Here is a 27,854-nt window from a genome sequence, read left to right on the forward strand (position 1 = left end):
ATGTTGTTATTTAGGGGTTTCTTGCAGAATACGTGGGAGTTGCTGCAGGAATTGTTGTGACGGAGGAACTCCTGAGCAGGAGAAAACTCAACTATCAAAACTGATCTGAGTAGCTTACACACACATATATATATATATGTATATATATATGTATATATATATATATATATATATATATATATATATATATATATATATATATATATACATATACATATATATACATATACATATACATACATATACATATATACATATACATACATATATATATATATATATACATACATATATACATATATATACATACATATATATACATACATACATATATATACATACATATATATATACATATATACATATACATATATATATATATATATATATATATGTATACACAGTGCTATTCTATATATATTCATATTTGCCGATGCACATAAAAGCAAAATCACATCTTCAAAAATTAAAGAGAACATATGTATGTATATACTGTATATATGTGTGTGTGTGTCTATGTGTATAAATATTTATATGTATGTATATATTTAATATATGTATATATTTAATATATATCCATAGTTGCCTTACTGTTAAACATGCACAAACTCTAAAAGCAAAATAACATGTTTTTAGTTCACACACACACACACACACACACACACACACACACACACACACACACACACACACACACACATAAATACACACGTGCACACACGCACACAGATATTTATACATATTCACAAAGATTTCACCCCTCCATCGAAATGTCACTGGGCAAAAAAAGGTTGGTTTTGGTCCTCGGCTCTGTCCAAACCCCTCCCCGAATCCACAGCGCCCTGTGAGTCTTCCCTCGGCTTTGGAGGTGCCGTGAGTCACAGTGGCCCTTTAAAAAGGCTTTCCCATTAACCAGAACTCCTCTCTCCATGGTCTAAAAACTGGTCCGCTCGCGTCCCTGCCGACTTAAGTCTGTGAAATGCATGTCATGCTGCTGCCCTGCATCTGCGTCTTGGTCTCGCTTCTGCCCGGTCGGTGTTTTACGGCGCCCACAGTCACGCCGACGGGCAAAAGCTCTCCGTCCACTGAACCACAGCTTGACTTGAGGCTGGCCACTGTAAGTGAATGAGCTGGACTACTGCATGTGATGTTTCTCTTTGTAAATGTTAAAAAAAAAAAAAACCCTCAAAACTTCTTCAGGGTATATTTCTTTTAGTATTGCAAAGATTTTTTTATGTATGAGTTGTGAAGTGTGAGTTGTGTTAAAGAGCTGCTACGTGCAGACACTTTGCTGCTCTTATTGCATCCACCTGGCTCTCTGCTGCCACCCCATCCATCTGGCGTGCCTGTCAAACCCTCCTGCAGGACTACCTCCAGCGCTTCTACGACCTGCAAACTGAGCCGAGCGGTCGCGCCAAGCGGAGCTCGCTCTCGTTCACCTCCAAGGTCAAAGACATGCAGATATTCTTCGGGCTCAACGTAACAGGCTCCCTGGACTCGACCACGTTGGAGGTGATGAGCTCCCCTCGGTGTGGAGTCCCGGACGTCGAGGAGTACATCCATGGCCAGGGTGCACGCTGGGACAAGAATGTCATCACCTACAGGTAAAACGCAGCCGCTTTACTGCTCTCACTCTGTCTTTTGTTCTCTCTGAAGAGAAGCAGGAATCTGTTTCGACACAGCAGATTTACTAGCCTGTCTGACCGGGATTGAACCTGCAAAGAATAGAACAGTCTGCTGTCCGAGACTCTTTAAACTCTTGCCAGTGCGTAGGAAGCGTCTGTAGTAGTCTGTTTGTCCGCTCAAGTCATCAATCAAATGCAAATCATCGTCGTAGTGGACGACGACGACATGTTGCACTTAGGACTCGCGCAGCTCTGCGGGCTGCGGGATAATTGTGCGTGTGTGACCTTAAGTGACACTGCCTTGTGATACTGCTGTGTTTGCATTAGGGCTTGCGTGCAGGACGACGGTCTAATTACAGGCAAGAGTTGAGAAAGTTGGAACGTGTCGTCAAGAGGGATGGTCAGCGACGACAACCTCAAACATGCCACGTAATGCAAAAGTCGCACCGTCAAAGTTTTCACTGGGCAATATCATTTCTAAATGTCGGCCCTCTGTGACATCACAAAGGGGACTGACGCTCCCCTTATAGCGAAGCTGAACAGCCCAGTGTTGGTTCCTCCCTATGTGACTACTTTGCAACCACCTCTATTTTTATACTGCGGCTTTGTGCAATCCAACATGGCAAAGGTCCAACAAGGCACCATATCTGGCAGAAAGCTATAAAAAGACGACTCAAGATGCTCTTTCTCTTTTTTGGTCAGACTTGAGGACGTGAGGAAAACTAAAGCTCTTGAAAATTGTGCCATACTCGACCTCTGTAGTTTCTTTATTGCATCATAAATGTTTCTTGTTTCCCCTGCTTGCTAATTGACACGGGACCCTCTGTTGGCCCTCTGCAGTATCGGCAGGTACACCCGGGATTTGCCCCGCGGCACCGTGGACTCGCTGCTCGAGTCGGCGTTCGGTGTGTGGGCCCGAGCCAGCCGCCTGACCTTCGTCCGCACCAACAGCCGGAGCGCCGACATCGTGGTGGAGTTTGTGACCAGCGGTGGGTCTCTCTTTGGCGTGGAGGATGTGGCTCGAACAAGATTTTTCTTTGTTGATGGAACTTGATGTGCAACGAGTGGCAGTGATCCGGGCGGCGGTAGCGGCAGTGGCATGATGGGCTGCTGGGCTCAGACCGGGCTCAAGTCAGGCCTGTAATTTTCTGCGCTATGCTCTGCGGTTTGTGTTTCATGCCACGGGGCCCTCGGCTGATGTGTAAAGATCACGGAGACTTGTATCCGTTCGACGGACCCAGAGGCACGCTGGCTCACGCCTTTGGTCCTGGCTTGGGTGTCGGAGGGGACACGCACTTTGATGACGACGAGCGGTGGACCGCCGGAGACACAGGTACTGGTTAGTGGCGGCGGCGGCGGTGGCGGCACTTAACAGCTTCCTGTTTCACCTCCTATTGCCACTGATTTTGATGCACGTCCCATTTCAGGCTTCAATCTCTTCCTCGTCGCTGCACATGAGTTTGGCCACGCTCTCGGGCTGAAGCACTCCAGGAACCCAGAGTCTCTGATGTATCCCAACTACAAATACCCCCGTCCAGCCAACCTGCTGTCCAGAGAGGATGTGGCCAATGTCAATGCACTTTACAGTAAATACAAAGAAAAACGCTGACAACCATCTTCACTCTGCACTTTTCTTATTCACTGAGCTGGAACCTTACTTTGCTGTGATGTTGTGTCAGATCCAGCCCAGGCTCGTCACAGTTACCTTTCACGATACGGCTCCGGCTCTCAGCACAAACCCTGGGCCTCTGGTCCCTTTTTCCCTCGACCCATGCACAACAAATGCGACCCAGATGTGACCTTTGATGCTGTGTCCACTCTTGGGGATGCAACTTTCTTTTTTAAAAACAGGTATATGTGCTGGAAAATATTCCATCTATGTATCTATCTATCTCTTTTCAATGAATAATGTGTTGTGTCTGATGTTGTTCCCCATCACTAGATACCTCTGGATTAAACACAACGCACAAGATGACATCAAAGAAGGTCCAATCTCCAACTTCATGCCAAAGATTGAAAGCAGCATCGACGCCGCCTTCTGGGTCCCCCGCAGATCCACGGCTTATCTCATTCATGGTGACAGTTTGACTCCATCAAACACCACTTCCTATTTCATCCCTCGCCCTCATCTCACAAAGCTCCTCCTTCCAAATGTACTGATTTTTAAATTAAAAGAACAATCAATTTTCTCTTGACTGTAAGCGACTGCAGGATCTTTTTCTTCATAAAAACACAACAAAAACGCTAAAAACATCTATTAAAGTAAAAGCTACTTAAAATGTACTCTTCTCTCATGTGACTCGAAGTAAGGGGCTGAGAGGTTGAGGTAAAAATGAGTAATAGGATTTAAACACATCCCTCTTCATGTACAGCCACTGTGACAACTATACATCAACGATGCGTCCACAGAGTCCATGTTCTGGACAGTGAGAGGCTCGCTCATCAAAGGGAAGCCACGGTCGCTTGGACACTTTGGCTTCCCGGCCTGGGTCCAGGACGTCGACGCAGCAGTGCACGTGGTTAAAACAGGACGCACCCTCTTCTTCATGCACGATATCTACTGGAGGTAAAAATGTAGACTCCTTCAACCATATTTCCTGCGGCATTTTGTGTCTGACTCGCACCAAGTGTCCAAGTTGCTGCACCAAGTGTCACGCTGGGACACCAAGGTTCCTGAACACAGCACAGAAGCAAAAGTCATTTTTTAGTCTTCAATTTTACAGTGAGGGTGAATTACATGTCATATACGCACATGTCTAGACTAAAAGTGCATTTGCTGCATTGAGCGGTACCACCGACTAAATCATCCTTGTTTTCTATCAGACAAAGAGAACAAACATGCTGGTAGCGACCGGCGATTGGCGTTGTGTCTCAGTTTTCAAAGACGGCCAGATGTTTGCCGGTCGTAAATTCCACTAAACACTGTTTACATCACTTTTTCCTCAGCTACAACGAAAACAGAAGAGTTATGGATTTCGGTTACCCAAAGTACATCAGCGAGGACTTTCCAGGCATCAACTCGACGATAAATGCAGCCGTTCACAAAGAGGGTGAGCAGCACTGTGCAATTACTGCTCGCATGTGTGCAGTGCAAATAGAGACGTCTGCTGGATGTAATGCACAACCACAATTGCATCTAGAAACCGACTAAAATTACATAATCAATGCAAAGCGACGGCTGGATGCATGATGTTTTGTGTACGTGTGGCATGTATATGTGCTGCTGCTTCACTCTTTCCTGTCAGTGTCTGCTAGGTCTTTATCCAAAATGCTAATTCCATGAATATTTCCCCAAAAATAGAACTTCAAAAGGAGCATGTTTTTTTTTGCATTGTTTAGACTTTTCATGAGTGATAAAGGGACAGAAGATATGAAGTCATGCCTAAATAAAAATAGCTGTGTGAACACATGAAGCTGATGTCTGAGTCTGCATGTAAAACTCAAGTTGTCAAGTCAACTGGATTCACAAATGTTTTTCATGTCTTTGTGAAAAACACAGCACCAGCAATGTTTTTTTGTTTGTTTGTTTCAATCGTCATTTAGAAGGAGTTTATAGAAATCTCTGTTTTTGTGGCCAGACACATTGTTTATGTGTGGATGAAAGCCCCCCCGCAAAAAAGGATTAAAAGACACAATTCCAACAAGTCTCGTTTTACTTACTAATTCTAGTTTAAATCTCATTTAAGACTATTAAGACTTCACTGACACTTTTGTATTCCAAGACTTTTGTAATTTGTGTATATTAAAAGCACAAAAGCGTCAACATTTTACACAACAGCAGTTTGTTGTTTTCATATGTGATGCCTCATCAAAATGCCTGTGCATCATCTTCACGTCATTTAACCCTTTGGTGGACAAACTCCAGTCCGAAATTGTGACTCACGCTGTTTGTTCGTTCCTCTCGCCACAGGTTTCATCTACTTCTTCATTGGGCCACGAGTCTACAAATACGACCACACCCAGAAACAAGTTGTCGGCATTGAGAAAGCAAATTCCTGGCTCGGGTGTTGAAATCCTGTAAATCCATGAACGTGCAAGAGGGAGGCCAACAGAAAGACCTTGAGAAAAAAAAACACACTGCTCCTTCACTCCAGAAGAATTGTACTCTGTCTGAATGAAGATTTTTAATATCATGTTTTCTAAGTGTCTCTCCGATTGTCCTCGATGTCAAATCTCCTTGTGACACCATGCTAATGTGATTTGTCTGTAAAATACCTGCGGGTTTCTGATTTGCTTGAATAGAATCAGGCAAAATATACCAAACAACACTTTTAGCTCCCGGTTTGTGTTCTCCAAAACATGTCGCACACCCATATTTCACCACATTAGACCCAGACACAGTGCAGACAACTCATCTGGAGGTTTTGACCACAAAAACCTCCATCACAGGTAGACCCTGAGGGGACATGCATTGCTGGGCCCGCCAATTGCCTAATAGCTCAGAGAAAAAATATATATAAAAGTGTGTCGCCTGGTGCAATTGTTCATTTGAAAGATGGAGTTGTTTTGGCTGTGGCTTCCAGTTCTGGGCTCTGCAATAATCGCAGGAAGCGCGACGAGTCGCCCTGTGGAGCAGGATCAGCGGATGAGTCCTGAGGACGAACAGCTGGCTGAGGTTTGTGGGCAGATGATCGCAATTATACCGGCTGATATATTCTGAAGTTGTTGTTGATTTTTTAAAACATGAATATTATTGTGAATAGGGACGTTTGAACTGAATTGTATTTTGGAAGGGCATTTATACCAGTGATCAAAAAAAGAAAAGAAAAGGTCATAAAAAGAGTACCTTTGGAAAAAACAGCTTTAAGATTTTTTTTAATCATCATTTATAGCAAGAGATGATGAGGATGAAGAATATTTATTGATGACTATTGCAATTTCTGAATTGTGTGAAAAATGAATATAAACATTGAGACATTCAAGTCTCAAATATTATAGATTTTCATCCAAATTATTTAAGTGGCACCTTTAAAGTGTTTCAATTAAAACATTCAATTAAATTATAATATGTTATTCTGAGTGTTAATATGTACAGAAACTTAAAATAATAATAAAAAAAACTTTTTATTTATCACAAATAGTTTAAATGAAGTTGCATGGGGAGATGATATAAGCAAAGTTAAAGGTTTTGTATCAAACAAGTGTTTTCTAACAATAACCTTTGCGTCCAGCCTGCATTCTCATCATTTCAATGTTTTACTTATGGTGTCGTGTGAGATGATACAAGTTTTCAAATTCAAAAGGACAAATGAAATCAATGGATTGTTTTTTTTTTTTTTTACTAATAAACCCAAAGCCTTTGTTGTAGAACTTGTGACCAAATACAACTCTGGAAATTAAAGTTGTTTTTCTCAGACTATCTGAAATCATGTGTGTTGTGCGCTGATGAATGCGTCCTGTTGTTGTTTGCAACAGCAAGATCATTCACCAGTGAGTCAGACGGTGGTGGAATTCTTCCTGAGAGAGAAAAAAAAAACCCCCACAAACATTTTCAGATAAGCAGGCCTAACCTTCTCTAAAAACGACACAGCATTCAGAGAGGCGATCCAGCAGGAAGTCAAGCTCAGGGAGAAGCTGATATACTGCATTCAGTGATGAGCTGATGATGAACAGCTGAGCTTGATTGTTGCGGCTGAACAGGTGTGGATGGCAGACCAGACCGTGCTGGAGGCGGGGAAAGCAGAAGGGGGCGGGGACCAGGAGACAGACAAAAACACAAAGACGCTACATAAGAATACAGAAGTATAAATACAGATGATAGGCAAAATATTTTGGGATTTAAATTCCTGAGAGACGGGGCCTCCAGCTGAGATGCTGCCAACACGGTATTAGTCAAAGTCATGTGTCTCATGCTTGAAGGGATACTTGAAGAGGTTCTACAACATGAAGCCCAGCAGAGGAAACGCGTCAGTGAGTAGAAGACGTCGCTCCCTGCCCGCCTTGGAGGAGAAGATCCGAGAGATGCAGCAGTTCTTCGGGCTGAAGGAGACAGGTCGCCTGGACCCTGAAACCCTGAAGATGATGAAGACGGCCAGGTGTGGCGTTCCGGATGTGGAGAACTACAGCTTCTACCCCAACAGGCCCAAGTGGAGGAAAAACACTATCACCTACGCGTGAGATACCTTGTGTTTATAGCGGTGAAGCTTTGTGTTAAAGAGCCGAGTGGCGTTTGTGGTTCTTTACACATGCGTGTGACGGTTGCGTACAGGATCGCCAAATACATGTCGGGCATGAGCAGAGCCGACCAGGACAGGTCGTTTCTCTTGGCCGTGAAGATGTGGAGTGATGCAACACCGCTGAAGTTTACCAAGGTGGACCGTGGACCGGCCGACATTGTTTTGACCTTCGCTCGCAGAAGTAAAGAGGACGGCAACTGAACAGAACTCCTTTACTGGCTATGAAAGCAGCTTGATCTCTGGGTGTTGGTCTGACAAAGAGTTTTGTCTTCTGCAGCTCATGGAGACTTCTACCCCTTTGACGGTCCTGGAGGAGTGCTGGCTCACGCCTTTCAGCCAGGACAAGGGATGGGAGGAGACGTGCATTTTGATGAGGATGAAACATGGACAAATGGGAGACAAGGTCGGTTTGGGTTGCATGTTTCCTGCACGTTTTGCAAACCTTTTCTAACTCTAAGCCTAACCCATAGAAAAGTATTCATAATGCTAATACTGCCGCTTTTCCCATTGACCCTCCAATGTTTGCATCACCAATCCAATTTATTTCATGCAACATGCATATGCATGCATATGTAAGAAAAAATTCCATCAAAAATACAACTGCAAAAATTTTTAATTTCCTTGTGTTGGCCCCACTCTTTGTGGTTGTGACATCACCGTCTTGTATTCCAGGTTACAACCTGTTGGCCGTGGCGGCTCACGAGCTGGGACACTCACTGGGCCTGTCTCACTCCAGAGACCCGTCTGCCATCATGTTCCCAAACTACAGATCCCGCAGCAGCACTCAGTACTCTCTGTCCAGAGACGATGTGCTCGGTATCCAGTCCCTCTACGGTGAGGACCCAAATCAAATGCATTCATCGTACCAAGAGGGAAGTGGAAAGATTCATCACAAACACTGTTGCTATTCTCCGCTGTGTGTTCGATCAGGAAAGCCGACCAGTGGTGCAGGAGCAAATCCAAGGCCAAACAACTGTGACTCGGTTTCCTTGGATGCTGCATTGATGATGGGAAGTGACTTGGTTTTCTTTAAAAATGGGTACGGTTTTTGTTAAGTCGTGAACTATGGGACGTGTCTATGCACATCTAGGCCTGCTCACTGTGTCCCCCTTCAGGCAGATGTGGATGACGACAACACGGCCACCTTTTACGACTCGCAGCGGCGCCGCAAATTTACCAAACGTCGGCGTTCAGGTCGACACCGCTTACGACATCCCTGCCAGCGGTGCGGTCTACATCCTGACTGGTACAGTAATGGGCAGCCTGCAAAGCATCACTTAGTGCTTTTCAGCATGACGGAGCTGGATTTCCTGGCAAGGAACATGACACTGCGCCCAAATTACAGCCCTGCGCAGCTGAGTTGCTGCAGCTCTCCATGAGTTCTGCGGTGCTTTGTGGCATGTTTCCTCGCCTGTGACACGACTCTGTTGTTCCAGGTCAGAGGTACTTGGTGCTGCAAGGGCTTCGGCTGAACATTGGCACAATTTATGAGCTTGGCTTGCCGTCCAACGTCCGGCAGGTTGACGCCGCTATGCACGTCGGCGAATACGGGAAAACGTTTTTCTTTGTTGGCGACTTTTATTACAGGTGTGTGTTTTGGGTACTTCCTCAAAAGCAAAAACGTTTCCTTTCAACATAAAATTCTTAGTAAGAAGGACTGAATGTTTTCTTCTTGAATACCCATCTTGAAAAGTTCCTGAAATGTTTCCAGCCCTTCTGATTATTGTCTGAGCAATCACCTTCCTTTTAGAGCAAACAGATGTGGTTACAGCTAGGTGTTCATTGTGACACAAACAGGAAGTCTGGTCAGGGAAATTTTGCAGGAACTCCATCAAGATCCAAATTGTTTTATGAATGATTCTGCCTGAAAAGGATGAGTGTCTAAATAGAGGCAGATTTGTGTGAAATGTTGACGTAACTATTGCGCTCTCAGGTACGATGAGCGAAGGAGGAGGATGGATCCTGGTTTCCCCAGACTCATTCGGGCTGACTGGACTGGAATCCCCCGAAGAGTTGATGCTGCCTTCAAGTTAGAGGGTAAAAGAGAGAGAATAAAAAGAAGCAGATGTCTTGTCTCGGTTTACAGTGGTATACTGAACCCAAAGAGAACAACTGAAATAGAAGTTTGTAATTTCTTTGTGTGTAAGTTTGTGGGAGGCGGGTGGGGTTTACCTCTCGTGGAACACTTCTACACAAGCACTATAGCTTTTTGTCTGTTGCTGTTACATTATCTCTTGGCTTGCTGAATTGACACATGGAGGTAACAATCATATTGTGTTGACAGGCAGCATCTTCCTCATCAGTGGGGCCAAATCCTACCAGTACGACGTCAGACAGAACCGGCTGCTCAACGTGCTCTCAGCCAATCCCTGGAGTGGATGTTGACAGAACTGAATAGCAAATGCATCATCAGTAGGTTTAAAAAAGAAATATAACAAAGAAGAAGATGATAATTATAATAGAAAATAAATGAAATTATTATTTTCTTCTTGTGTGCACATTGAGTTTTGCATATTTGTGTAAAATCAGTACTGTTTTTAATTTAACGCAGATTTCTGGGGATGCATGCAGCATAGAGTTGTTTTATTAAACAATAATAAAAAGACTTTTACATGACTCTTCAAGTTTCTTCTGATTCTTTTCATGTCTGCAACTCTTTCAAACTGCAGTAGCAGCCTGCAGCTTCTAATCCTAAACTAGCGTTTGTCAACCGGTGGGTTGCGACCCAAAAGTGAGTTGCAGAGCTGTTTTGACTGGATCACGGCTTCATGAACGAACACACACACACACACACACACACACATATATATTTATATATGTATAGAGAGAGAGAGAGAGAGAAAACGTTGGGCATTTCCTTTTGCAGAACACACAATTCAATTTAATAAAATGTTATTTACTTACTAGACATAATATAATGTGGGCTAGCTTTTTTTTATTTTTGTAGAACATATTTGATTGCTGTGGAATAAATTTGGGTCGAAACGTGGGTCCTAAGGCTCCACCAGTTGAGAACCACTGCCCTAAACAATCGAGGGAAATTTGGCGCCTCCTTTTGGCAGGGAGAGGTATCTTCTGGGTATTTTGCACACATGGTATGCACACATGTCCATTCATCAAATTGGACTGTGGTCTCTAAACATTGAATCTTTTTGAAAAGTTCACAGGAGAAAAAAATACACAAAGATATTTTTTTCTTCAGCTTTTTTCCTGCCGTTCGCCTGACAATATCCGAAATGCAGCAATAAGTGAATCATACAAAGGTCTAAGCAGACTAAAGATGATGAAATTGTATTATCTCCTGCCCCCGCTGTTATCAGAAGCAGACTCTGTTTAGCTAACCCCTCCAGGGGAAAGAAGGGGCCATTCAAAATTCTGTGCTAAAGTACGAGACAACACTGCACACGCTGATTTTGGCGCGCTTGTGAGAGGACAGTGGCTGCCGTCTAAGAAGATGGCACGACACCTCTTTTGGATCTTATCCCTAGGCTGTTTAGCTGTGTGTTACGCTGCACCTACCGTCGCTCCCACTGATACACCGAACGATCAAGACCTGGCTGAGGTAAAACACCAAACATGAAAACAGAACCCTAACCCTAAACCCTAACCCTAACTCCAATTACGAGACATACAGACACCGACTTAACTGTAAATAATAGAATTGTAAAAATTCTAATTCTCCTTTCTTCTCTTTGCAGAATTACCTCTCCCAGTTCTTCTCTGATGTTGGGGTGAGAAACAAGACACTGCGAAGACTGATTAGGAGCAACTTTACCGAGGATCTTGAGACAATGCAGTCCTTTTTTGGCCTGGAGGTAATGATTGATCGAGTTTTGATTTTTTCCCCCATAACAATTATCTGACAAAATATTTACCCAAACATTGCCGCTAGGTGACTGGCGACTTAAATAACGAGACTATAGAGATGATGAAGGCTCCGAGGTGTGGAGTGGCAGACATCAGTCGCTATGGACACTTTCCTGGGAGACCCAGATGGTCCAAAAGGCTGATCACGTATAGGTGACCAGGATGTGGCACACTGTCAAATGATTGCCTGATTTGTGATTGAATTTCTAAACAAAGAAGTAGTTGATTCCAACAGGATCACCCAGTACACCCCAGATCTGCCGCAGAGCCAGGTGGACACCACCATTGACCAGGCCTTCCAGATCTACAGCGATGTCATCCCACTGGACTTCAAACAGATCTATAGAGGGACTGCAGACATCATGATCCTCTTCAAGGGGGGATGTGAGTCTGGACCGAGCAAGAGACGCGAAAAACACCCATACTTCCATTAAAAGTTGTAACATCAAGATTCTACACTCACATTTGTTTTTTCTCAACCAGAGAAGATAAGTGATATCAGCTCTTTTCTCATGAACTGATCAATGAGTGTGCAAATATTTCAAAGGTTGACTTCTGCTTTGTCTTTTAGATCACGGGGACTTTTACCCTTTTGATGGAAAAGGTGGAGTCCTAGCTCACGCCAACTCTCCTGGACAGGCACAGGGAGGGGACACTCACTTTGATGATGATGAAACATGGACTCTCGCCCAGAGAGGTAAACACTGTGAAAGCAGGACAGACGACCGATTTGCAGTTGTTTTTCTTGTCAGTTATCGATCATTTGTTGAGACTTCATAGAAGAAGCAACCTCCTATCAATCATTTCAAATCATGAGTTCGAAGTGTGATTTCGGGCAATTTAGTTAGATTTCTAAAAGAAAAAGATGAAAAAAAAAACCAAAAAACACTTGGAACTTGAAATTGTCTGCAAATACCTTTCAGGGCACGATCGAGAATGTATAGGTACAAAGTACTTATATTTGTGGTCCATTTATTTAGTTTGTTTAATAAGTGACACGTCTTTAACAGTAATATGGCACCAGCACTAGAATGATAATGTTGTTTTCAGGTGTGAATCTGCTTCTGGTGGCGGCACATGAGTTTGGTCACGCTCTGGGCCTGGATCACTCCAGAGACAGAAGAGCGCTCATGTTTCCAACATACCAATATGTTAATACAAACGGCTACAGACTGCCAGATGATGACAGGCGAGGTGTTCAAGCCCTGTATGGTAAGCAAAAACCATGCCATCCTACATACTGCTTGTTTCAATTGCTTTAATTATAATATTGTGTGGGAAATCTCTAGAATTTTCATTTTACGATTGTTTAATGGCCAGAATTTCAGCTGTGCCACTTTTGATTTTTCAAATTATTTAGGCAGCCGTAGACCACAGCCCACAACAGCACCAAAACCGAAACCTACTCCAGAACCAGAACCAGAACCAGAACCAGAACCAGAGCCAACAGAGGATCCAAATGTAGACAACCCGAGAGATGAGCAATGCAGCCGAAGTCTGGCGTTTGACGCTGCAACTTCAATAAGAGGAGACCTGTACTTCTTCAAAACTGGGTACCTTTGATTGTATGCAATCCCTGTGCTTTTGTAGAACATTTAAAAATGTCCTTTAAAAATGTTTTTAATCGGGCACCTTGACTAGGTACTACTGGAGAAAGAGCACACTATTCCGAGGGATCCCCTTGACCAAGGTCAGCAGAAAATGGCCACAAATCAATCATGTTGATGCTGCAGCTGAGGTGGCCTACAAGGATATGGTGTATCTTTTCGAAGGTGATTTCCCACAGATCCGTTTTAAGATTGGATTGCTTTTGTGGCTCATTGACATGTTTTAAACATCTCTTTCTACAGACAACAATTACTATGGCATCAGGGCTTATGCAAAGACAATCATGCCGGGTTATCCAAAGAGACTCACCAGCCTTGGCCTCCCCTCTTCAGTTAAGAAGGTGGATGCAGCCGTCTACATGCAAACCACCAGAAAAACACTGATTTTTGTGAAAGGGCAGTATTACAGGTTAGTCTTTTTCTTTATTTTGTAGTTGTCAGAAAGTTATTCCAAGATGTAAGTTTGGAGTGATCAACCTCTTTTTTTAATTTTTTTTTTAATATAGCTATGATGAGGTAAGGAACCAAATGGACCGTGGATACCCCCGGTCAATCAGATGGGATTTTCGGGGTATTGGCTCCAGAGTGGATGCAGTCTTTGAGAATTATGGTGAGGATTTATTGGTTTTTGGACATAGGTATTTAAGTGGAAATATTGCCTTGTTTAAATCATGGCCTTTTTCCTTTTTGCAGGCTATTTGTATTTCTCATCCGGAGCCAGGCAGACTGAGTACAACCCTTCTTCAAGGAGAGTGAATCGTGTGCTGCTCAACTATAGCTGGCTCAACTGTTACTGAAAAGGCCATGTGTAACTGACAGCCGACTTTGAAAATGCGATGAGGCTAGAGCTAGCATGCCTGCTACACCTTGAATAAAATTAAAATGTATGTCTTGTGTGGGCAAATGGTTTTCACATGTTTTTTTTGTAAAAGAATGAAAGTCAGGCGGAAGCAGTGGTCAATCATTGATTGCCTTTAAATTCATTCTGTGCATTAAGGACAAAAGAAAAATGCTTTTTTTTTTTTTGTTTACTTGCCTTCGTGAAACTTAGCTGTGCGATTTGGACCGTTTAACAGGAGGTTAAGAGTTGTGGGCTGAACACTCCAGGGTTGCAATTTAAAGCTTAAAACGGACTTATGCGAGATCTCCTCTGTGATTACACCATCCCTTACTGAATCACAACCCTGGTATAACTGGTATAATGTTGTTAATGATCATGTCTAAACTTTTGTCATGAAATGTTCTGTTTCAGTTTTGGAAATGGGAACAGCAGGGCCTTTCACGTCAGGGTTAGCCACATGGAAGGATTCAATGTAGGACCAGAGTGTTGTGGCTGGTTTTTATCATTGCTTCACGATGTTGACGAGTGGCAGAGAAACTTGGCTTGAAGACATTGGCTCTTGAAATGTACCCACACTACCTCAAATTTTGTTTTTCTAAAGTTTGCTTCTGGACACAACATTCGTCAAAAATGTGGCCTCGTACTTCATGCCAGGGAAAATGTACCCAGCTATATATTATTAAAAAAAAAGAGAAACATAGAAAAACGATTAAAAATATAATAATAATAATAATAATAATAATAATAATAATAATAATAATAATAATAATGATAATAATAATAATAATATAGAAAAAAAGATTGCAATTTCAAACGGGTCTTTCGCCCTGCGTTGACCTGCTCTGTCAGAGCTGGTCTTATTGCTGTGGCTCAGTCCCGAATTATCGTTTTAACATAAACGCTCACAGGAAATCGAATACGATGGAACACACACACACACACACACACACACACACACACACACACACACACACACACACACACACACACACACACACACACAGGATATCCGGTAAGTTGTCCCCAATAATAAGATCGGTGTAAACAGCGACATAAATGTCCGCTCTCGTTGGTTCTACAGTGTTAAACGTCAGCAAATGTCTAAACACAATTATTTTCAGCGACAAGTTTTTTTTGGTGCTAATTCTGTTACTAATGCTAACTGGTCACGGTTAGTGTAGAGTATCACATACTCTGCACGACAATAATACACTGAACACGCCTGATGGTTCCGGTTTGCAGCCGGGAAGGAATACTGCGACGCACAAAAGTTGGATTACTACAATCATTTTAGAGGTTTGTATACGTTGGATTTATTAGCCATACGCCTCTTTTTAATGACCCGTCTATGAAATTGCTAAAGGCTGCTAACGAGTAGCCTAAGCTGCTAAGCAAGCATTGGCTCATTGCAATAGCATGCAGTGTCGTGCCTGTGTGGTCTATGCGAGGTTTTGCTAAGCGTCCGATGAGCAGCAACCTGGAGACAAGCGGAACAGAGGATATCGTTTGCTTACTGTGTATCTTCCCAGTTTCTTGGCTCCTATGGAGTCACTCAACACGTTTGAGTCGGAGATGGAGGCTGACGGACAGGGGAGCTACTCCTTGTTTCCTGCTCTGGACAGCATCTCAAGTCTCTCAGGGACCCCGGAGACACTGGAGAGGTTTTGCATTGTGACGTTATTATTATTGTTGTTATTAGGTTTTAGAAACATTTTCATCTATACGTGTGATACAAATGAAAGCATTAAGCAGTTGGTCTGAAGCCTATTAAAGGCTATGGAGAACTAATGGTGATGTCTGCGCTGTGTAAATGATGCTAAAGAGACTGTCCGTCGATTAACTATGATAATCAAGGCCTCAACTTAACCCCCCATTTTTTTTCTTCTCTCTTGCGATGAACAATCTAGCGAAATTGCGGAGAAGCCGAACCTCACCTGGCTTGATGCTGCACAGGTACCTTTAAATTACACCTCATTTTGGCTTTGAATTGTGTGGTAAAATTGTGCGAGCTGATTGTTATTTTTGTGAAATGGGCTTCTTTGTTCTCATGCAGATTGTGTTGGAAGAAGCCGGTCGCCCCATGCACATTAAGGAGATCAAACAGAGAATCATTGACAGAGGCCTTGTTCAGTCAAAGTAAAACAAACCTCTTGGTCTTCCTCTCACTTTGCATCACATTTTGGGCTGAGAAGAAATGAGACATTTATCTTAATGCTAATATTGTGTTTTTTTTCTCCTGAATCTTTAATTTCATTCATGACAGTGCAAAGTCGAGCCTCGAGGCAGTCATGTACCGAGAGGTAAGTGCAGTGTTTTACAACCCGAAGGCGTCCTCTGCGGTTCACTGCTCATCCATTTAGCATCTCTGCTTCTTCATTCTGTTTCTCCCTCCTGCTTTTTTTTTTTTTTTTTAATGTTTTTTTTTTTATTTTTTTTTTTTAAACGAAGCAGGCACATCTAATTCGCAACCTAAACAAATAGTTTGTTTGTGATGAGCACAGCCTTAATGCTGCTGCATCTTTGTAATAACAAAGGAATGACAGCATCTGCTATTGACCTCACGCTCCTGCAAAACCACTTACTTCAAGCTTTTAGCAGTTTAATTTGTCTCTCCCTCTGCCCCCATGCTCTGGCCTCAGTCATCTCTTTATGTTTCAGACACAAAAAGGCAGCAGGAGATTCAAGAGGATTGAGAACAGAAATGGAGTCTTTGCGCTGCTGGTGAGTTTTAAAGGACACAAAGATTTCAAAGTGGTGCAGTGATGCAAAATCTTACCTCCTTATTCAGATCCTCATATTTAATGTTGTTGACTTCATTTATTGTGTTTTTTTTCCCTAGTTTTTCTCAATTTTATTTTAGAATAGATTTTTTTTTAAACTTCATTTTCATTCCCTTTGTGAAAAATTGCATTATAGTTCCTTTAATGTTTTAAGGTTTTACATTTTATTCCCATGAGGGCAACGTGAGCACAAGCCTCAGGTGTTTCAAATGTCAAGTGACTTTCTTTTCTCAGACTACAGAGGAGCGTCAGCAGGCGCTGCATGCCTTCGCCGCCCAGTCTTTCCTCGGCTCCAGTTCGGGGTCAGGCAGCTCGGCTCACGCCTTCCCTTCGCCCACCGGTTCCACAGAGACCAAGCCGAAGGTGAAGCGAGGCCTACGGAAGAACCAGAAGGAAAAGTACCGACTTAAGTACCTCAGGCTGCGTACAACAGCCCGCGCCATGATTTTTGTAAGCTTGTTTTCATTTAAAATAAAAATATCTCTGAAGCTTTTCCTTCTTGCCATACACACGTGATGTGATGAGAATTTATAATAAGCGTCAGTTCTTTAACAGGAGAACGCAGCTCTATGTGATGAGATTGCCCACTTAGAGGAAAAGTTTCTGCGAGCGAAGGAGGAGCGGAGGTGAGTGAAAGCCATCTTGCTTGGTCAGAATATTGTTGTGTTCTTGTCGTGGCAACAAAATAATCACTTTAAATAGAAGTTAACACAACGGTCTTCTGTCGAAACAGACACATCCTTGATTTCAGCAAGAAAACTAAAATCCCACTTGCGATATAATGATGAAATATAATCATCTGAAAATTGGTATTAAATTGGACCCCTTTAGGGTTTTTTTTGGCAAGAGTATAAACAAGTGGTTGATTCACAGTCACACTTTGTTTCTCGTCTAGGTTTCTTTTGAAGTCTCTGTTGCAGTACCAGTCTTTGACAGAGGGTGAGATGCTACCAACGCCCAGCTCGAGTTCCCATCCTCCCTTGCTGCCTGTGGCGCTACCAACGGGTCCTGCCACAGCCCCGGGCCAGTCTGGGTCTCACAGTCTGGTGCCGCTAGCGGCAACAGGAGAGGATGGACCTCTGAAAAAACCGAAGAAAGAGAGGAAGGAGCGAGGCAGGGAGAACGGGAAGGAGGACAGTGAGTGCTGGCAAAGTGCCAGAGTTTTTATTCATGTTTGTGAATTTAGTTTGGTAATACCTGTGTCTCAGATGATGGAGTGCATCATCACTGTCTTGGTTCTTGAGAGTTTAGCGACGTCTCTTACATACCCCCTTAGAAAAGAGTGTGTGGAAAACCAAACTCTGACGTGCCCAATTGCCTTACCTGCAGCGTTAGTCACAGTTGACGAATAGCATTTTTCTTTTTAGTGCCATTCGAAGCAGTTAGCCACAGCTTGAAGCTAACTACATGTGTGAATGGCTACCTTAGGGGCATATTACCATAATTGTTAGATAAAAGCATGTTGGGTTGTTAAACCTGCTAATTCCAGTCAAGAGGGAAGCTGAGGCTTTCTTTCCCCAAAAACTAGAAAGTCACTTTGATAAATCCAGAAAGGCCATTCAGTTACAATAAACAGTTTTCACCACAACAACAGTCTCTTCCTATTTTTGTCGTGACTTAAAGGACACCGATAAGAAAGTCAATCCCAGGAGTCTGTTTGCTGTCTGTGCACTTCTGTGCTGATACAGTTTGAAGTGTTTGAAAGTTGTCGTTTTTGTTTGTTTTTTTTTCCACTTGATGCCTCAATTCCTGTGTCGTGTCCCAGTGCCGAAGAAGATGAGCAAGAAGAGAAAGCTAACTGACGGCTCGCGAAAGGTGGTGCAGCCGATCCCTCTGGACTCGTCCGGCCGGCCCGTCTTCCCCATCGTCCTGGGAGGTTTGACGGTCTACAGCCTCGGGGAGGTCAGCGTCGCCTTGCCGCCGTCACTGTCGAGGTCTGTCGGTGGCGAAAGTGTCTTCAGCTGTGACTGTCTTCCGTCCCTCAGATCATCACGGACAGGATGCTGTTCCACGATGAGTGCGCCATCTACCCAGTGGGTTTCTGCAGCACTCGAGTGTTTGCCAGCATGAAAATCCCCGACCAGCAGTGCCTCTACACCTGCCAAATCAAGGACGGGGGTGCAGGTCCGCAGGTACGCTGTCGGATCCGTCTGTCGCTGGCTCCAGGGTGACACTAGTGGGTGAAATCCGTGCATAGGTCTGACACAGGGGTCAGCAACCTTTTTGAACACCGCGTCATATGAAGGGCAACCAGTTTGCTACGCTCTCCTGAAATAACACATTTTCTCAGTTATCCTTTAGTTAGAGTTAGAGTAGCCTGCGGGCTGCTCATGTGGTCCTTGGGGGGGCTATCTGGTGCCCCCGTGCTGGTGACATATAGTCAGACTGCATTTCTGTATTTTTGCCCCCAGTTTGAGATTGTGCCTGAGGACGATCCTCAGAGCGCAATTGTGGCCTCGTCCGCCCTGACGTGCCACTCCAACCTCCTGAAGGCCATTGCATCCGTCAGGTACAGGTACTTCAAAAGAAAAACGTAAAAAAAAATAAAAATAACAATACGTTGTTATAATACCGGTAATAATAAGACACTCCTCTCTCTTTAGTTCCAAGCCCGTGGCTCCCATTGTGCCATCAGGCGCCGACTTCTTTGGCTTCTCACACCCGACCATCCAGAACCTCATCCAGAGCTGTCCAGGGGCTCGCAAGTGCAGCAAGTAAATTTCTCTGCTCTTAGTGCACGATATTCATGACCTTTGCCTTCTGACATACACATCATTCAGTCTGCGATGCATGCATTATTATCACACCCGCAAGCTGACTGAGGCCCGTTCTCCTGTTTTCTCAGTTACCGGTGGATTCGCTTCGAGGTATGTCGGCCTGGCGAAGGCCAGATAACCCACAGCCTGTCAGAGGACGACGCCTCCGTCAACTTTGAGGCCTACCAGAGGCACCAGGGCTTCGAGGAGGGTGTCAGCTCAGAGCACAGTGCAGGTCGGGACCTGCGGAACGGCTTTGATTGCCAGGAATCTACATTGTGTTGGACAAGCAAGTCTTAAGAGTAGACATTTATAACAATATTGAATCATTTTCTGTGTCCCTCAGGCCAGTCGGTTCAGACCACTGTCCTGTCAGACCACCTGACCTCACCCACCCTGAAGCCCTCCACCTCATATTATAGCCCCTGATTTGGGAACCAAGCTGGCAACCTTCCCCCAACGTCCATTTTCAATGTTTGTCATATTATCGAGGACACAAAGGCCCAGAGGAAGTCAAAGCTATTTTATTTTTATGTCAAGCGAGTCAGAAGTGTCTTGTGGTGTGGCTGAAGAGTTTTTTCCTTTGTTCATAATGTCAATAAGAGAAATAAAACCTGTGGCCACTGTTAAACCACTAGGACTCTGTAAGTCTTCTCTGAAAGTCGATACTTTTTCACAATAAAATATGTAAAATATATTCTCTGTTTTTGGCAGACACGTTCCTCACATCACAGCTTAAAAAGTTTCTTTATTGGCATCATACCGGATAGACACTATGACCTCAGTTTCATGGTCAACTATTTGCTTTCAGTTTTCAGAGGCAAACTTTAGGTACATTCGAGCACATCTCTAATTTACATCTTCTTGCCACGTGATTCCGTCAGCTTCATAGCGCTGGCTAATAAATGGAGGCGCCGGCAAAGTGCTGCTGGCACTATAAACTGGACAGGCCTTGAAGTCGCAGGGCCAGTCCCTCCACGCGTAGCGGAGGCCAGTCACTTCCTCTGAGGGTGGGCACACCACTGGGTGTAACACAACCTTGGTGGCATTCCACTGCTTGATGGGAACTTCGACCCAACTGGAACTGGTTTCGCATGACTGCGGCATCTTGGAACAACAGATCTTGAAGAAACAAAACAAAACAAAGAGACAAACAAGGTGGTAAGTGTTTGTGATGTTTGATTCTTCATCATCATCGTTGCCACCAGTCTCACCTCAAAGGTGTTTCTGGACAGAGTGACAGACAGTGCCTGGTCGTAGCTGACGACAACTTCCGCTGCAGAGGGGGTGATGGCTTGGGGGAATGGCCCACGGAAGGTGACGTCAACCTCATTGTAAGCCACAGATCTCGCGCCCAGCATCAGTCTGTGGGCCACATCCTGCTTGTCTCTGGGATGGATTCTGGAAATAAACAAAAAAACACGGCACAGCAAAATCTAAGCCAGCATGTTACAGGACCCTGAACGTTTCCTCATTGAAACGATGTCTTCAAAAAATAAGTGTCTTCACCATGGACACTTCTTGCCTGGCTGACAGAAGAGAATTATCTCTCTGAGTGCGTCACAGCTGCCTCCTTGTCTCCTTCCAAACATGTGGAAGGTGCAACAAAGTGCCAGTTTTTAGAGAGAAGCTAAAGTAACATTCACTCTGCTCAGTGTAAATGTGAGAGTGGCGATAACTCACCCAATAGACATCATACATATCTTCCACGCCTTTGTTGAGATCGAGCAACGGATTCAGTCGTACATTGGTACTTACGTTTCGTAGGGTGAACTCTCATCCGGTAGATCCAGAGCTACGGCCATGAAGGTTTTCCTCATCCGCTGGTTGGGAGCAAAGCCAAAGTCGGCCGTCTGGTGCCAGCGGATTTCTGGGTAGCTCAGGTCCTTGCTGTATTTGGTGAAGGTACAAAGCTGCAAGTACATGTAGATGGTGGATTAGGTTTACTGGAGAAACTGTGTACTGCATTTGACCTGTGGTTTTCTCACAGGAGGGATGGATGAATGGATGGATAGATAAGATGGTTGGATGGACGGCTCGCAATGCAAGTGTTACTGACCTGGACGAAGCCAAAGGGGAAGTCGTCTTCCGTCTGCCCTCCTGAGGCCTGGTGAAACGCCATCCTCCAATCATCGATCATAGCAGGGAAGGAGCAGTTGTATTTGTCTTTGTTGTGGAATGCGTTGCTCTCCCCTGGAAGCCACAGAGAGGTCACAAAAACACACATGGCAATGCAGACATGCAAAGCGAGATGATGTGTGCGGAGGCCCCCAGCCTCACCCTGGTACCAGATGGCCCCTTTGATAACCGTACGGAGCAGGGGATGGATCATTGCATTCCACAAGGAAGAAGTACTGGCTGGTGGCCATGTTCCTCTGTGAAGAGTGAAGTCTGGTGTTACAGTGTCTCTGAGCTAAAAATTAGTCTACAAGTAAGAACTTTTCAATAAACTGTGCTTTTCTATGTGCGCATTTTTTTTTTTTTTACTCCTGACTGGCTGGCTTTGGCACGAATCTCAGGTAAACACCACAGTGCATTACATTAAGAAAAAAATAATTCTGTACTAGACAGATGTCTGAGGTTTGTCTCCCTTTAAACTCTTTCTGCATGTTCTGCAATGTGAAACCTTCTATTTGGCAAGAGCCAGGTAAACAGCTACTACTGTTCACCACCACCACCTCCTCCTCCCCTCACGTGCTGTGTTCCAGTCCACACTGCTGCAGAACCCTGGAGGAGGACCAGGCTTCCACTGGTGTCCCTCCATAGCAGGACTCCACCAGGCCGATGGGGTACTTCAGCGACTTGTGCAGGTAACGTCCAAAGAGCCAGCACACCGCTGAGAACCGGGACAAGTTTTCTGCAGACACGTTAATCAGTGCAACGCTTAATCACTGATAGAATCACAGGAAGCGCGCTGGCCTATGTCCATCCACTTTGTTGCTTGAGACTCTGGTTAATAAACTGTTTTTTTTGTTTGTTTTTTTATGTTTTGGCAATCCAATCAAATCCATCCAATTCCACTAGCTGTTTTTATTTAGTGTTGCCTATTAAAGTCAATTTCCTGTCATTAGTTCACATTAATCTCTTAAATTAATTAACCAATAGCTAATATACTTTCCTCATTCATAATGCCCGTCTTAATGTTTATGCTTGCACTAGCCCATTGCCTATAATGGACTGGTTATTGTTTTCCATTAAAAACATCCGGTACTCAATTGCAGCAAATAGACTGCAATTTTGTGCATTTGTTCATTGGGGTTAAACTTTCAAACACAAAGACAAAGCACAAACTTTGTGAAAAGTGTCAGCAGATGTGCGACAGACGGACCTGCCGTGGGCACAGACCAGGGAAGAGCCACGGCCATCAGATCAGTCTGCTGAGTTTCACTGTGCGTCAGGGCCACCATGAAAAGTCTGACGTGAGGGAAGTCCGCTGCCAGCTTCAGCTCCTCTGATGCATTAAAAATCTAATAGAGAGGAATTTTTTTTTGACAAAAAAAAAAATCATACAAACCACTTTTTTCAGACCGCACCTGTTTGTAATAACAAAAAAAAAGCCCCTCTGACAAACCCTCGATGTTGGGAACGCCATGTTGCTCTGTCCTCCACACAGCCAGACGTCTCCAAACAACACATCAGTCAGAGTGACTGTCTCGTTGTGAGATGCCGCAGTCACACTGTAGGGACCCCCAGCCTCAACAGGCTCCAGGCTGACTCGCCACATACCTGCAAGAATCAGAAAGTCAACCAAGTAGCCACGTGTTTGGATGAACTCCTGTTGACTTGTTTTTGTGTATGAGGTAGTGTGCTGGGTTTTCATCTGACAATTTTCCATCATCTTGTGAAGGAAAATCCTTCCAACTTTTTTGTTCAAACTGTACGGTTTATGCCGTAGAAAGAAAAATAAATTACTTGTCATATACAAAAAATAACTAAGTTGTGGTGCTTAGTTTTTAGTTTTTTTTTTTTTTTAATCATCAGGATAAAACCTAATGGGGATTAAAAAACAGTATGAAAGTAGACATTTTCCTGTTTGTTTTTTTGTCTTTAGAAAATATTGACAGTCAGCAGGGAACATCTGGGTCAAAGATTGAGTCAGCGCATACACTGATAAACCAAGATAAATCCTCCACACGATCGAAAGGTGTCCTGAACTCAGTGTTTTTCTGCTCTCGTAGGTTGAAAATGACGACATGTCCAAATATGTTTGTTTTGACTGATCTTTTTGATTGTTGGTTCCATTGATTGTTTGATTGTGTAATGTAAAATACGAAGACTATAAAATTTTTTAAACAGTAAATACATGTTGCGTGAGAGTTTTTAACGTCATTAATACAAAGTTCCATGGTGCATTGGGGCTCCTCTTGAACCTGTGTTCAAGAGTTGCGGGGCCCTTGAACTCGACACTTTGCAATGTGGTCCCACTCAACCTTCTCCGTCCGCCACCGCTGTGGCTTCCTGCTGCGGCGGCCCCGACAGGGAGATGTTGATCTGGGTCCCCTCGGGTGCGTAACCCCAGAGCATGGCCTTGGCAGGAGATTTCTGCAGCACCATGTGGTCTCCGTAGGAGGAGGCGAAACGCAGCTTTGCATGTGTGTCTGAAAGATGAAAACAGTAGGATTTTGAATACCGTGAAGGCCGAGCAATTTCCCCCCCGAGGATCAATAAAGTAATGTCAACTCTGATTCTGACAAGCACCATGGATTGATATGATTGGCTGGTTATGGTTGCGTGAGAGCATGCTGTGTACCTGGGATGAGAACAACAAACTTTCATGTCTCTCGAACGGTTTGTCTGCATTGATTTTATTTTTTCAATGAGAGCCCCGCTTCAAATTCTTTGTTGTCAAACATTATGGCAGTCAAACAGATTAATAAGGCTGGTTTAAGACAACTTACCAGTGATGTGAACACACAAAATCAGGATGGAAAAAAGCCTCAGACCTGCAGCCATCGCTCACTGTTGTGGTCAGACAACTGCAGAGAGGCTGAACAATGAAACCCACTGTGGGACGGGAGGTTCGCAAACCCCCTCTGACATCACCAACACAACGTAGTTCTTCAAAATAAGAGTTGCTGCCCTCTAGTGGCTGGAAACAGCTACTTACTGTGACAAAAGGCGTTTTTCCTTGGGCGCCCTAGGTAACATCTCGGTACGGGTCGGGTCGGTAATCAGGCATTTCCACGAGCCCCAGCACGTTCCCGGGGGTTACGATTTTGGTACCTGCCCCGTTGGAATAAAGGAACGTAAATCTTGAACAACGAGGTTGAATATATTCCGTTTGATCTGTAGGCGGAGCTGCCCAACACCATAACTGATCCCAAAACTCTCTGGAGAACTGCATTTTTTAGCCCCCTTTTTGCAGCTATTCTTCAAATACTTATGCCATGTCAGACCATATCGAGGTAGTTTTGAAAGTCTGGAGAAATAAAGAAAATGGAAGTAAAGCAGGCTCACACCTCCCTGTTTATTTTTCTCTCTTTCTTTCTTTCTGTGTCTCTTTTCTTTTCTTTTTTTTTTTTTTTTTAACAATTATTATGCCATTATTGTTGTTAGAAAACACTGAGAAAGTTCAGTTTTCACCGTGTGGGCGCCCAAGTCTCCCTAAAAAAAAAGAAGAAGGTCAAAGCCATCTGCAACACAGACTAGAATAACATTAAATTGTGAAATCAGCTGTGACATTAATTAGCCAAGAGCTTACCATCCAGGTGTTAACTTACTAAGGCATTAAATGGATTTACTCGCAGTGAAGACAAACGAAGGTGCAGCGTTCTGCTGGCACACCGTTTAACAAACACCTCCAGGTGCACATCAGTGATGAATGTGAGCTGTTTATGGAGGGAGTCACATGCTCGGGCAGCGCTTCTTATCGTGGCACGGCGGTCCAAGAGCATATTGGGACAAGGCCATCCAGGAAGTTATGTGAACGGGTTGTCCCTGGTTTGCAAATTTATAGACGTATATAGGTCTGCTGGAGCCTCTCCCAGCCGTCGTAGGCCGCAGACAGGGAGACACCCTGGACAAGTCACCAGTTCGTCACAGGGTCACATAGAAAGACAAAGAACGATTCGCACTCACACAGACCTCCAGACAATTTAGAGTTCCCAATTCACCTCAAGTGCATGCACGCCAAATCATTTGCAACCTATGATGTAAATACCATCGGCGCTGCAGCTGCACCAACATCTTCAATTGTTTAAGACAACCCTAACCCAGAGTTCCCATACAAGTGCATGGGGTCAAAGATCAACTCTGACTATAGTTAATAGTCAATGTGGTTTAAAACTTGATAGGTCAGTGCAAGCAATACGGGGTGAGCTGTGCTCAGCCGTGATTTTTATTTTGTTTTATTTTTCCCACACATCGTGCTTAGTCTTTGAATGAGCATGCCATTGTCAGACGGCGCAAAAGACACGTTTCCGCGGCCAGGGTGAGCATCACTTTGTGAAAAATGCCTAAGCAGCCTCCGACCGTGAGAGAAATCGACGGTGTCGTGTGTTCCCCTTCATTTCACAGTTCATTTCGTGGGAAATGTCCAAGGAATCAACAAATATTCAGTGTGTGAATCTGAGAACGATTGTGTGAAGAAAGCGGAGGAGCTGAAATGCTTAATGCAGCCGATTCAGCAAAAACATCTGAACCTCGGTGTGGATGTGAAGAGAAAACAAAATCATAGAATAAAAGCACGATTTGCTTTAGGAACACAAATATGTACCCTGTCAGTAAACAGTGGAGCCTCTTAAAATCAGTTCCAATCAACTAAAACGTGATTTGTAGAGCACCGTTCAAACGTAATTATGCCAATAATGCCCAGGTGTTTCACAATATGAAACAAAACCCCCCCACAGCATTTAAACCCTCCGCCCGCCAGGCACAATATCAACAAACGCAGGCACACAGATGTAGCACAGCCACAGATATTGACCCCTTCCACACTCGCACTCATGGACTTTGCTTAAATTGAAATCAAAACAAGCAAAAATTGATATTGTTTTTTTTTAAAAACACAGTTCAGTCAGTTTGGACAGATAACAATGTTGCTGACTTTCAAACCACCGTCTATCTGTGTGCGCAGCCCACTGTCACTCAAGTCATTCATGGGTCAACCTCAGCTCATGGTCCGTGCCAGTCGTTTCTCAGATTGGAGGCAGAAAGTGGGTTGAAAACCTCTGTGGAAGGACTCTAGTGATCCATGCAAAGGGGCCTCGACTGCACCGCAGCTCATTTTACAGCTGATTTCATACAGCCAGATGAGAGACGAGAGATGCAAATGTGGCCGTGGCTTCACGCGTGAACCGAAAATTTACGGCTGCCTTCGTCTCGAGCCGCTGCGCGTCTCTGCAGACATATCAGTGGCCATCCATTATGTGATGAATCCGATGGCCTCCCAGCCTCCCTCTGAGTTGCCCCGGGATGAAACTCGTACACTCTCACACGCGCTGACACGGAAACGAGTAAAGGCACTAGTGCGAGTGCTTCTGGAACAACCTGCTGATTGATGTGCACTGAGCCCGGCCAACTCAGCGGTGCCTGGGTTCGACAGGCTTTGCTTCCTAGCAAGACAAAAGACGACAACATGAACATCACTTGATTCATTATCAGATCCAAGAAATTCTACAAATCTCCAGAAAAACAGCATATTTCACCCTTCATGCTTGAGCTGATGACCGTTAAAACCGTAAACATTTGTTTGATATTGTCTATTTTGATGGTTTTATTTCCTGGCCTCATTGATTAACAAATATCCGTCAAAATGGACATTTTGGATCATTGCCGCCACCGAAAACTCTCTTGTTCCTCGAGGTGCAAGACTGACGGGGCAGCAAATGCACAACAACGGTGGCGTGCACGGCGGAGCCCTCGAGGCGTCAGACGGAACTAAGGCGTTGGCGAAGCAAAAAATATAAATAAATAAAATGCAAATGCCATAACAATATTAATGGCCGTTTCTATTTCAGTGGCAAGTCGGTAGATCATGAAGCGGAGGCTGCACGCGGTCGCAGGCCTGCGAGCAACAATCCAAGCTCAGCATCACAATAACAGATGGCTGCGTGCGGCTCATCGGCCACCTTGATTTTCCTCATTCCATTTTTACGTGTCAGCTTCCCGCTGTGGCTGTGTGTGTGTGTGTGTGTGTGTCTTCAGTGGAGGTGTGTTTTGACATTTTGACCTCTGTCCTCCTCTTGCTGATTAGCAGTGAGC

General features: G+C 44.1%; 4 protein-coding genes across 4 annotated transcripts; 3 read left to right on the forward strand and 1 right to left on the reverse strand.

Moving 5' to 3' along the window:
- The first annotated feature begins 858 nt into the window (after positions 1 to 858).
- On the forward strand, positions 859 to 5,693 carry mmp20b (matrix metallopeptidase 20b (enamelysin)). The gene is made up of 10 exons (XM_076049742.1): positions 859 to 1,117; positions 1,366 to 1,604; positions 2,466 to 2,614; positions 2,833 to 2,958; positions 3,053 to 3,211; positions 3,305 to 3,476; positions 3,568 to 3,701; positions 4,035 to 4,191; positions 4,572 to 4,675; positions 5,536 to 5,693. The coding sequence occupies exons 1-10, from the start codon at positions 980 to 982 to the stop codon at positions 5,634 to 5,636; spliced, it is 1,479 nt and encodes a 492-aa protein (XP_075905857.1). The 5' UTR covers positions 859 to 979; the 3' UTR covers positions 5,637 to 5,693.
- Positions 5,694 to 5,795: 102 nt separating this feature from the next.
- mmp20a (matrix metallopeptidase 20a (enamelysin)) lies at positions 5,796 to 10,358 on the forward strand. Its single transcript, XM_076049743.1, has 10 exons — positions 5,796 to 6,240; positions 7,485 to 7,738; positions 7,834 to 7,982; positions 8,079 to 8,204; positions 8,474 to 8,635; positions 8,732 to 8,840; positions 8,917 to 9,047; positions 9,238 to 9,388; positions 9,735 to 9,838; positions 10,086 to 10,358. Exons 1-10 carry the CDS (start codon positions 6,121 to 6,123, stop codon positions 10,184 to 10,186), a joined length of 1,407 nt encoding a protein of 468 aa, XP_075905858.1. The 5' UTR covers positions 5,796 to 6,120; the 3' UTR covers positions 10,187 to 10,358.
- Positions 10,359 to 11,176: 818 nt separating this feature from the next.
- tbrg1 (transforming growth factor beta regulator 1) lies at positions 11,177 to 20,286 on the forward strand. The gene is made up of 24 exons (XM_076049744.1): positions 11,177 to 11,363; positions 11,500 to 11,616; positions 11,694 to 11,821; positions 11,904 to 12,052; positions 12,240 to 12,365; positions 12,719 to 12,880; positions 13,029 to 13,221; positions 13,310 to 13,440; positions 13,519 to 13,684; positions 13,782 to 13,913; positions 15,646 to 15,777; positions 16,024 to 16,069; positions 16,170 to 16,252; positions 16,380 to 16,416; positions 16,775 to 16,837; positions 17,131 to 17,346; positions 17,452 to 17,522; positions 17,792 to 18,033; positions 18,662 to 18,798; positions 18,882 to 19,028; positions 19,308 to 19,405; positions 19,500 to 19,610; positions 19,742 to 19,887; positions 19,999 to 20,286. The coding sequence occupies exons 1-24, from the start codon at positions 11,256 to 11,258 to the stop codon at positions 20,079 to 20,081; spliced, it is 3,024 nt and encodes a 1,007-aa protein (XP_075905859.1). The 5' UTR covers positions 11,177 to 11,255; the 3' UTR covers positions 20,082 to 20,286.
- A 63-nt stretch (positions 20,287 to 20,349) lies between these two features.
- siae (sialic acid acetylesterase) lies at positions 20,350 to 24,699 on the reverse strand. Its single transcript, XM_076049741.1, has 10 exons — positions 24,551 to 24,699; positions 24,083 to 24,250; positions 23,224 to 23,378; positions 22,981 to 23,119; positions 22,347 to 22,509; positions 21,933 to 22,027; positions 21,712 to 21,845; positions 21,411 to 21,565; positions 20,867 to 21,053; positions 20,350 to 20,774 (listed from the first exon to the last, which is right to left on the reverse strand). The coding sequence occupies exons 1-10, from the start codon at positions 24,603 to 24,605 to the stop codon at positions 20,502 to 20,504; spliced, it is 1,524 nt and encodes a 507-aa protein (XP_075905856.1). The 5' UTR covers positions 24,606 to 24,699; the 3' UTR covers positions 20,350 to 20,501.
- Positions 24,700 to 27,854: the final 3,155 nt, after the last annotated feature.

This window comes from Nelusetta ayraudi, unplaced genomic scaffold (assembly GCF_046127955.1).
Source record: "Nelusetta ayraudi isolate G7.1 ecotype Tasmania unplaced genomic scaffold, CSIRO-AGI_Nayr_v1 ptg000120l, whole genome shotgun sequence".
Lineage (NCBI taxonomy): Eukaryota > Metazoa > Chordata > Actinopteri > Tetraodontiformes > Monacanthidae > Nelusetta > Nelusetta ayraudi.

What these genes read in the sequence shown, in the direction of transcription:
- tbrg1 (XM_076049744.1), top strand. Translation starts at nt 11,256, where the DNA reads ATGGCACGACACCTCTTTTGGATCTTATCCCTAGGCTGTTTAGCTGTG. An exon ending in TTATTGGTTTTTGGACATAG is followed by an intron (nt 13,914 to 15,645) that starts GTATTTAAGTGG and finishes GTATCTTCCCAG; the next exon opens with TTTCTTGGCTCCTATGGAGT. An exon ending in AGAGGCCTTGTTCAGTCAAA is followed by an intron (nt 16,253 to 16,379) that starts GTAAAACAAACC and finishes CATTCATGACAG; the next exon opens with TGCAAAGTCGAGCCTCGAGG.
- mmp20b (XM_076049742.1), top strand. Translation starts at nt 980, where the DNA reads ATGCATGTCATGCTGCTGCCCTGCATCTGCGTCTTGGTCTCGCTTCTG. An exon ending in CACGGCTTATCTCATTCATG is followed by an intron (nt 3,702 to 4,034) that starts GTGACAGTTTGA and finishes ATGCGTCCACAG; the next exon opens with AGTCCATGTTCTGGACAGTG. An exon ending in ATGCACGATATCTACTGGAG is followed by an intron (nt 4,192 to 4,571) that starts GTAAAAATGTAG and finishes CTTTTTCCTCAG; the next exon opens with CTACAACGAAAACAGAAGAG.
- siae (XM_076049741.1), bottom strand. Translation starts at nt 24,605, where the DNA reads ATGGCTGCAGGTCTGAGGCTTTTTTCCATCCTGATTTTGTGTGTTCAC. An exon ending in TGGCGTTCCCAACATCGAGG is followed by an intron (nt 23,120 to 23,223) that starts GTTTGTCAGAGG and finishes CCTCTCTATTAG; the next exon opens with ATTTTTAATGCATCAGAGGA. An exon ending in AGGGGCCATCTGGTACCAGG is followed by an intron (nt 21,846 to 21,932) that starts GTGAGGCTGGGG and finishes TGTGGCTTCCAG; the next exon opens with GGGAGAGCAACGCATTCCAC.
- mmp20a (XM_076049743.1), top strand. Translation starts at nt 6,121, where the DNA reads ATGGAGTTGTTTTGGCTGTGGCTTCCAGTTCTGGGCTCTGCAATAATC. An exon ending in AAAAACACTATCACCTACGC is followed by an intron (nt 7,739 to 7,833) that starts GTGAGATACCTT and finishes GGTTGCGTACAG; the next exon opens with GATCGCCAAATACATGTCGG. An exon ending in TGCGGTCTACATCCTGACTG is followed by an intron (nt 9,048 to 9,237) that starts GTACAGTAATGG and finishes CTGTTGTTCCAG; the next exon opens with GTCAGAGGTACTTGGTGCTG.